This window comes from Aplysia californica, unplaced genomic scaffold (genome assembly GCF_000002075.1).
Source record: "Aplysia californica isolate F4 #8 unplaced genomic scaffold, AplCal3.0 scaffold00117, whole genome shotgun sequence".
NCBI classification, from domain to species: Eukaryota; Metazoa; Mollusca; class Gastropoda; order Aplysiida; family Aplysiidae; genus Aplysia; species Aplysia californica.
In genome coordinates this window covers 786,707-796,894 of record NW_004797387.1, presented here as the reverse complement: position 1 = coordinate 796,894, position 10,188 = coordinate 786,707, and the positions used below count along the sequence as shown (strand labels likewise).

Genomic DNA, 10,188 nt, shown 5'->3' with positions numbered 1-10,188 from the left:
AATATAAAATCTTAACTTTTTGGTGATCTGAGAGCTAGTGACACATGTCTTTCTTTTCTTAAATCAGAAATTCAAAAACCTGGTCGTGAGAAAACAGAAATTGTCTAAGGACATTGCGTACAAAGGACAAAACACAACTTTGTTTCCATTGTTATGACGGAATTTGCACTGATTTACTGACAAGGATAATAACTTTTCAATCTTAGAAACTATAAATTCTTGCAGTAGCACATTATGAATAAGGGACCAACAACAGCCCCCCACCCCCCAGAAAATATGGCTCTGGATGCCCATCATTTTGCCAACCTTACAGTGATTGGTCGCCAAATGGTAAATCTCCCATACTGAACTGCCGTTTAAAAGGAACATTTTATGTAGGCCTAGGATTAGACGTTGTTATCAATCCAAAACATTCCAGCATTTTTATGTACAAAGGAATTTTAAAAAAACACACACGACTTTCATTTCATGTTATCATGTCGGCACTTGAAGTGATTTACTGACAAGGGGCAGTAACTCCTCCGTCTTGAGCCGCCAGTTCTTGATGTCCTTGGAGACGCTGCACCAGTGCTCCCCGTGGTGTGGCTCTGCTAGTAGGCACCGCTGCCTCACGTCCTCCTGGTGTCTCTGGGTACACAGGCGAAATACATCACAGGTTACCAACACGCAACAGCATCACATGTGTTACAAAAACAGCCTGTGCTGTTATAGGGTAAAAACATGTGTTATTTACTGACTGCCCCTTCATTTCATCTGGGGTCTCAATCAATTAGTGTCTGTGGAGTAATGGTCATGCTCTCACACACAAACACACACACACACCTTTTCCTCAAACGTAAATTCAAGGTAGGCGGACACATTTCTACAGAGGGTGAGACGGAGAGAAATTATAGTGAGAGAGAGAGAGATTAGAATGCCAACACAAACGAACAAGCAACCACCCTCGCCTCTCAAATCTAATGTGGGGAAAATGTAAAAAGAGTTCAAATCCCATGGGAAGGGACTTTAGTCTGTATCTCCTTTTTGCACACCCATAGATCCACAAACACATAAATAGACTAACCCTTTCTCCATAGGGAAACTAAAAACTCTCAGACTATACAAAAACGGTCGCTCATCCACACACACAGGACATAAAAAGTCACATAAAAAAAACACCAAGGCTCACCTCTTCCCCGTGGGTGAGCTCAAACTTGTAGAAGAACGCCCAGGCATCCCCGAGATCTGGGTCAATCTTCACGGTGCGGTTGAACCACTCCCGAGCCTTGCTGATCTTACGCTCACTCCAAAACAACCTGAAGGTGAAAATTAACGAAAGAAACAAAAATGTTAAAATAAATCAGCATAGTTTATGTTTTAACACTGCTGTAAATAATGACAACCCTTACAGAACAAATTGTCAGCCAGTTGTTCAGATCTACTAAATCCCAATTTTTTATATTAAAAGAATTTTTTTTTCTAAATTGCAGTTTCTTAACTCTTTAAACCCTGACCTTTTTCCACCGTTTACCGGAGTTTTTTCTACAGTCATCTAAACCTGGTGCACTATGCCTCATTATAACCCCCAAAAGTTTGTCTCCAACTTCTAAATGGCGGAAGCAAATGCTTAGTCATTACTAAAAGACTTGGTTCGGGATTAGTTTCGAAAAACAAGCAAAAACTAGCACTAAATAAAACGAAAATGTCACTAGTATCGGACGTTCCCAGCGTTTTTTCTCCCTCCAGTAAAATTATACTTTCTCGACTTACGTTTTAAATTATATATTCCCTTCACAAATTCTTGTTTCTCCCAGATCCAGTCACATATATTAATATTTCCCCCACAGGGCAGTGGCCACCTCAAACCCAGTCCAGTAATTTTACCGTAATCTATCCTATTGTCTCTAAAAAATATTCTACATAAATACAGTTTGCACTACTGGCCCCTAACAAAAGAATCCCTGCTGACACTCTCTAGAATGGGGTCACTGAGGAAGAAGCACTGAGAGAGTCGATCTATACGAGCCATTCATGGGATGAGAAGAGCATTTGGATGGGGGTTATGCACTTTCCAATTTTTCAGCCTTTACCCAAGACACAAGCATTTAAAAAAATAACTTCCAATGAAAATCCCAGTCTCCTCCCCAAAAATAAATTCTCACTGTCACTATCGATCAACAAAGGAAACAACAATAACAGCAGCTCACAGAGGCTGCAGGTGACAATCTTACTTGGAAGCAGCTAGCAACACGTGTTGGTTGTGCTCGCACTTCCTTAGCGCGTCAACACACTTGGTCTTGCGCTGTGGCCTGTGCTCAAGGAAGATTGCCTCCGCCCACAAGATGCCGGAGTTTGGACACTCCTGGAGAGCTGTGGACAGAGGAAGGGGCAACTTAATGCTGTACATATTTGGCATAAGTAACGATGATACTGCTGCAGATAATCATAAGTATATTTCAGTGTTTAAGGCCATTGGCCCACATCACACCACAAAAAACACTCATTTATTCAATAAAGTTTCCAGAATAAAAAATACAGGTTGTGCTCATATCTATTTTCATGGGTCAAACATTGCAGATTTCTGTCACTGGGCCGAGTCAGGCTGGGGTGAATTAAACATTTTCTTTCACGTGCAAAATTTGGACAGAAAAATAATGCAGATAATAAAGATGATAGTGAGGATGACAATAAAAAGGTGAAAGTAATCATGTAGAAGGAGACAAGAATAATATCATAAATAGATAAATATGATGATAATGAAGTAAGGATGATGATGACGAGGTGAAGTTGGAGATAATGAAGAACGTGTGGAGGCTGATGATGATAACAAAATTATTTTTCTCCACTAATGATCCCGAAGAAGCCCTAAGAATGAAACGTTGAATCTCATTTTTCTCTAAAAAACATAGAATTCTCTGAGTATAATCTTCATTAACTTATGAGTAAAAACACTTCCAAGACAGGAGAAAAATACAGGCATTTGCTTGTTTAAAGACGAAAAGGAAGAAAGCAAAGAGTACAAGAATAAAAAAAGAGCCCTGAAATTCTCACCTTTAGCCATTTGCGTGTTTGCGAAGCTCTTGAGGCCACCTCTGATTTCAACACGAACTGCTTCCAACCTGAAATAATTAAAACAAACATTCCTTCTTAGATTTACAACATCAAGTTTTCAAATCCTCAGACAATTTGGGGCTGTTTTTAATGTCAAAGGGATCAAATTTCCAGAGAAAACATACAAGTTCAGTCTTTACATTTGCTATTCAGACAAACCATCTCCAGTTTCTATTCCTTTTTCGTACACAATCTAGTCTTAACTTAGGAAGACTCAAGGACAAATGAAGAACAATTCATGTGACTATTTGATCTATATTCCCATTTTTCAGTTCACCCACTGTACAAACACATGTGTATAAAAATAAAGACAAATCCAAAAAATCATGTAAACAAATAAAAATGCACAAATACATACACATATCCAAACAAACAAAAAGATCTGAGGTCGCCTAAGAAAGCCCATTTGAAAATGACACGTCTTTAAACCCTACATGTTTATCATTTTAATTCTTTCAACCACTTGGAAATTGTATCTGTGATGTCTAAATTAACTCACTTGAGCCTGAGCTACTTTTCCATCAACAGCCATTGCAATCGAAGCTTGATGGATTTGGGGTACATTGAATCGTCAACCACAAAAAGACTGTGAAAGCTATATTAATTTTTTAAGTGCAACAAAAGAAAAAAAAAAGCATTGATCTCCCAGAAAGAGAGAACCTCATCTATCTGGGGGTTGCGCAATTTTTTTTGCGCCCAATTTGTAATAAAATCATCTAACAAAAATAACTGTCCTGCACACAATAAGCAACACAGAGTGTTCACATTACTTCTTCTGTGTGTTACGGAACATAATTTTAAGAATAACTCAGAAACAACAAGCTCATGCCCTAAATAACCTGAATCGTTTCAAAATATTGAACATGACAGGAGTGGCCTACCACAGTTCGTCATTATGAGGATTCTTCAGTCTGGCTTTCTCCAGGATGGACCTTGCCCTTGTCAGCTGACCCTGTGACTCCTCCAGGCGAGAGAGCAACAGCCACAAAGGAACAGCCTGGGGGCACTTCTTGAGCTGGGGACATTTGGGAAGTTTGAGTGAAAGAACAACACACGCATCCCCTCGGAATGAGTTCAGTCGGGGACCATTTGGAGGTTTGAGTTAAAAGAAACACACACACACATCCTCTGCTGATTGAGTGTGAGTTAACAGAAGCACATCTGATCAACATGACATTTTAAAGTGCTTAACTTGGGAAAGTCCTTTTACTATATATCCAACCTACTTCATTTTATCAAATCTTCCCTGGTTTAATTAAACATTCTATCCTATCTTATCTTATAATTATATACTGGTAAGCTCTTTACGACCATATCTGATTAAACATTAACTTGTTTCTGGGTTTTTGGTAAATTTTTTAAAGGCACTCACAACTGCATAAGGCCAAATGAGCACGCAGGACACACTAGACATTTTCAGTTGGAACGACAATTTGAATTTTGCTCGGGTGGTGGCAGAAGCCTACTCTTATCAATATTGGACCACCAAGGGATCTTTAACGTGCGCAACTTGCACACAGGACCTCCAAGATTTTTCGCCCTCATCCGAGAATGGAGACGAAAGCAAAAGACAGAACATGCTTAGAGAGAGCTGGAAAGGATGTGAAAGGAGAAAAAAATGTTCCACCACTGTCAGGTTTCAAACCCAGCACTTACTGAATGAGGGGCGAACACCGTAACCTCTAGACCATGAGAGCCCCCTAAATATTAACTTGTCAAACCAAATCTCATCTTACCATTCTTAGAAACCTTATCATATAAAAGTTTATCAAATCTTACCTAACTTATTCAAATCTTATCTCATCTTACCATATTATTTGTCCACCTCTAACCGTATATCTGCCACATTAGGTAAAATACATTTTTAGTCCCAGTTTATGCCATAAACGACAGTAATTATAACTGGTGATGAAACAAGTATAAAGTAAACTCCACACATTATTTGGGCAATTCTGGAAGATAATGAGAAAGGCTTTTTTTCATCTTACTCACCCCTTGGTTGTATGACTCTCGAGCTGTATCTTTCTTTCCAGCTTCTTCTTGAATTTGGCCCTTCATCATCCACAACTGAAACAGAAACAATTCTTTTTAAAAAATGTCACCAAAAGACATCATCTGAACTGCAATTTGAACATGCTGCGATGCAGTCATCTGTAGAAGAGACAACTTCCCACTCTCCCCTCCACACATTTTTATCTATTACAATGACACTGCCCAAAACATCCACCTGTCTTGGACAACTACTTTTAATGTCACAATGGGTGGATGTCGAGGACAATTTAAAGTGTCATTCCTTAATAGATAAACTTCGCAAATTATTTTCATATTACAGTTGAATCCGCCATGAAGACATCCCCCCCCTTCCCCCCCCCAGCTGCAAAACCAAGCGTATTGCTTGTGATACATTCCATCAGAGAAATGGTGTTATTTGATAAACAATATTTCTCAAATTAAGGAATCGAAATCACAACTTTTGTGATCCCAGCAAAGAGCCTGAAGGACACATGAAACTCTTACCTTGGCAAAGTCTGGATAATGCTTGACAGCTTCCTCCAACAAGATTTCTGCATTGCGGATTTCCCCGAGACACCATTCCAGCTTGACAGACTTCATAAACACCTGTCAGAGGACAGAATGTTAGTTTGAGTAAAGAGAACCGCATCCATAGACTATGGCCAGAAAGAACAGAAGAAAGACCTACCACTAGCACCTTTCAATCACCCGCATACAAGTCACACACATACACACACACACACACTGGCGCACAGAAGAACAGACACAGACAAACACACACACACACATACACACACATACACACACACACACACATGTATGCACATACAGAAGAACAGACACACAAACACACATAGACAGACACACATAGACACACATACACAGACACAAACACACACACAAATGAACAGGCATACACACACATACACAAACACACACGGGAAAACACATACACCCACACCCACAGTCAAGGAACACACGCACACAGAGAAACAACTAACCCTGGCAGTAGGAGCGCTAGCGCGAGCTTTCTGTAACAATCTGCGAGCACGCTCATACTCGTTGTTCTCGCTCTCCAGCTTGACGGCTGCCAGCCAGATTTCCTCGCTGTTTGGGTTTGCCTGGAAGGCCAAAGCCAGGATACTCCGAGCAGCTGGGACATCCCCCTGAGAGAAGACAGACGAATGGGTGAAGACAGCAACGAGAGTGACACCTGGTTCTGTATATGTTTTTGTTTTCATTGCGATGCCTTGCTAAAAACAAATACTGTTAGGTTTTTTCAAAGCAAGAGCACTTAACAGAGGTGAGAAAAGCACAAAAGAAGGATGATAAACAAAAGGTAAATAGAATGTACAATAAATTTGCTTTGGTTAGGTAAAAGTTTTACAGTTCTCGCAACTGCATAAGAAAGTACACTGAAGTAAACATTACATTTGTAAATAAATCTGTGCATTGACATTTGCAAGAGTAATTCATTCGTATAGCCACCGGCTCTTTCTGCTGACCTTAAATGGGCCTGTATCTGTATAATATATATCCTTCATCCACCATGATGGTGTGACAGGTAGCAAAGTGGAATTGAGTCTTCATGAAGCAATCTTTTAATCCAGCAATAAAACTTTACAATTCCGCCTCTATCAACAGCCACATGTATGTACATAAGAATGATGAATGCAAAGCAAAGTGTCAATATAAAACCGTCCCCCATCGTTTTATGCAACAAAAATTCTGAAATTATGCAAACAGAGCCCAAAAGTGTGAAATTATGCGATTCTGTTCATCAAAGAATGATAAAGGAAAATAATCTGAAATTATGCCCAAAAAAATGATCAAATTTTGCTAAATTATGCGGGGTGCATAAAACCACAGGGACAGATAAAAGGTGCCTCCTGTGTAACACACTATAGATATAGACAAAATGGTCAACTTGTTTCCCCGGGTACTCACAGCCAGCCACTTGGACTTTGCGCCCATGAGCCACAGCACCTCCGCCTTGGGACAATGTGCCACAGCTCTCTGCAGTAATGCCTCCAGTGACTCTCTGAAATAGGCAGACAGACAAGAATATCATTGCACGAAATTTTGTAATCTGTTCTAAAGTTTTAGTAGAGGTTTTACGGCACTCGTAACTGCATAAGGTCATATGAGCGCCAGAAGATTAGATGTATTACAAGAGAGTAACAAAAATAAAAAGGAGGGGGAGATAAGGACGATATGTATTTCACAGGGATGAAAAAGAAGCAAAACACACCAGAGCACCCGCCAACCACCCACATTTTTTTATCTTTTGGATTCCAACCCTCAATAGTCCATTAAGAGAAGCTGACATTCTGACGAAGTAAAATATTACATCTTGGAAGTACTACAACGCAAAAACATTTCAAAACGTGAAATTGCTAACTACCCTACAAATCAATACAGAAATTCTTGAAAGAATTTTTTTTTTAATTATTTTTTTAGAAAAATTTTTTAGGGGGGGGGGTGTCCTTCAAATCCTCAATAAGCCAGTAAAAGAAGTTGACATTCCGACGACATAAAATATTAGAAATTGAAAGAAGAGCAACATAAAAATGAAATTAAAAAAGAGAAATGAATTATCCCATAAATCTATTCATACAGCATCGTTACTTTGAGTCAATAATCAGTGTTGTGACGGGCTATGGTGGTGCTGAAGACTCTGGCTCGTATTCCGAAAGTAGCCTTCTTAGACTTAGGTTGTTTGGGACGTTTTCAAAGTTTTCCTCTAGTGGGTGGAAGGCAGGTGCTCTGGTGTTGTCTGCTTCTTCTTTCGCTATCATCTTTATCTCTCCTCCTTCTTTTTTGTGTTTGCTATACTCTGATAACACCTAAAATCTTCGGCACTTATATGACTTTATTGTGTTGCAAGTGCCGTAAAACACTAAAGCAAAAGTTCTCCTCTCTACCTAGTAGGCTTGGTCTTATCAGATGCGGAAACTCGTTCTCATAATGTATCTTACCACGCTGATAAAAACATAAAACTGTCAAGGTGTTGGTACCTGCAAGGCTCTAAACTAAGACTTAATCATCCTCTAAAATAGAATGTAAACTGGTGGACTAGCTACTATAGTTATCTCTGTGTAGCACTAAATGTGACTTGAGATCAAGGTATAAATGCCACCTAAAATTCATGACATCGAAGCTCCTAAAGTTAGGACCCTATGCTTTCTTTTTTTTTACAACAGAGTCCACTCAGACAAGTAAGAGAGAGAGAAAGAATCAAAATGGTGATACTAGTTCTTTAGAAAGTACAGAATACACCAGAAAAACATTCCAGTAAGCATTCACATTATCCGTGCATTTATTTTCGCTGCACTACAAATGAAAACAGATGTAAAAAAAGGAAAATGTCATTCTCGTACATAAGAGAAACAAAGAAAATACAACGCAAACAATAAAAGTAAAACCAAAACAAAGAGAGAAAGCAAGAGAAAATACAACCAAAAAAAAAAAGAAAAAAAGAAAGAAAGAGAAAAAAAAGGGTATAACTACAGCTCTATAAAACGTCTCCTCACCTGCTGCCGTGGTTCTTTTCAAAATATGCCGCACTAAGCCAGATGCTTTTTTTGCTGGGGAACTCGGACAGGGCAAAGGCGTAGATGGCCCGGGCACACTCGTAGGCCTGGCGGGCAGCACACTGAAACACACACACAAACAAATATCCTTCAACTGTGAAATGTTGCACAATACTGATGCTGTACATGTTGGTAAAATGTGACTGTAAATATTATCCATACACACTACTTTAAAATATAGTAAGGAAGAGAGAGACATGACAAGAAAGAAAGAAAGAAAAAAGAATGAAAGAAAGAGAAAGAGAGAAAGAAAGAAAGAGAGAGAAAGAAAGAGAAAGAAAGAAAGAAAGAGAGAGAAAGAAAGAAAGAGAGAAAGAAAGAAAGAGAGAGAAAGAAAGAAAGAAAGAAAGAAAGAAAAAAAGAAAGAAAGAAAGAGAAAGAAAGAAAGAAAGAGAGAGAGAGAAAGAAAGAGAGAAAGAAAGAAAGAAAGACAGAAAAGGTACCCATAATAAATATACTTACAGAATCAGAGTCTTCCATCCAAGTATGTTTTCTGTCTTCCTCCTCAATACCAACACTGATGACAGCACGGCTGAACGAGAGGGAAAGAGAAAAAAACAAACATGTAGAGATACAAATTAACCAGAACTTTGTTCAAATTACAATCCTAATTAAGGCAGATCAGGTAACAATCTTCTGACTCCGCTGCATTTGCAATAGACTGAACCAGCACACGCACTCTGAATTTTTAAGTCAAAGGCACATCCCTATGTCGGGAGGTGTTACAAGAGAGTAACAAACATAAAAAAGAAGGAGGGGAGATAAAGACGATAGATGTTTGATAGGAAAGAAGGAGCAAACCACACCAGACCACCCGCCAACCACCCACAAACAGCCTAGTCTGAGCGCACCAGTGTCGGACTGTCGTCAAAAACAAGAAGGAGAAAGAGGTTCATGATGGCACGCGCTATAGGACAGGTGAATAATTCAGTGTTTATGGCCCTGGCCCACATCACATAAAACACGCACATTTCAAAGAAGAGACTTTTGTGAAAACAGCATAAATTACAAATGACATACATATTCATAACATTCTAAATTTGTTTTGCACAGGGTTTAAATGATTGTGAATACGACATCTGTCATTTATAAAAGAACATTTTATATATATAGTGTTTACAGTTTTACTGGAGAGGCAAAAAACTGAATATTGTCACAAAGAAAACAAACTCTGTGCAACCATCCCAAGTCAATATTTTTAAGGATACAATTTTGATATTTTCTTATTATCTTTAAAATAAATGTTGTTTTCTTAGTAACAACAATCAGTTCTTTGGCCCTCCTGTAAGATTGTAGAAACTGCACACACTGTAATTTTAAAATTGACGGCAGATGCCTCATACATAATACAAAAGCAGGGGGCTCTCGTGGCCAAGAAGTTATGGTGTTGGCCTCTCATTCAAAGGTCCCGGGTTCGAATCCGGGTAGCCACTGAAAAATTTTCTTCTCTAAAATTGTCTCCTTTCACCTCCTTTCCTGCTCTCTAGCAGTG

At 39.0% G+C, this 10,188-nt stretch overlaps 1 protein-coding gene across 1 annotated transcript in view; it reads right to left on the bottom strand.

Annotated features, from left to right (window-relative positions):
* Positions 1-444: 444 nt before the first annotated feature.
* The window catches only part of LOC101855246 (pre-mRNA-processing factor 6), a 28,061-nt gene continuing 18,317 nt past the window's right edge, over positions 445-10,188 (bottom strand). The window contains 11 exon segments of the mRNA XM_005095934.3: positions 445-627; positions 1,169-1,295; positions 2,211-2,349; positions 3,031-3,098; positions 3,972-4,105; positions 5,083-5,157; positions 5,608-5,709; positions 6,105-6,269; positions 7,051-7,144; positions 8,637-8,758; positions 9,159-9,228. Coding sequence (XP_005095991.2) covers positions 475-627; positions 1,169-1,295; positions 2,211-2,349; positions 3,031-3,098; positions 3,972-4,105; positions 5,083-5,157; positions 5,608-5,709; positions 6,105-6,269; positions 7,051-7,144; positions 8,637-8,758; positions 9,159-9,228 — 1,249 coding nt within the window. The 3' untranslated portion in view covers positions 445-474.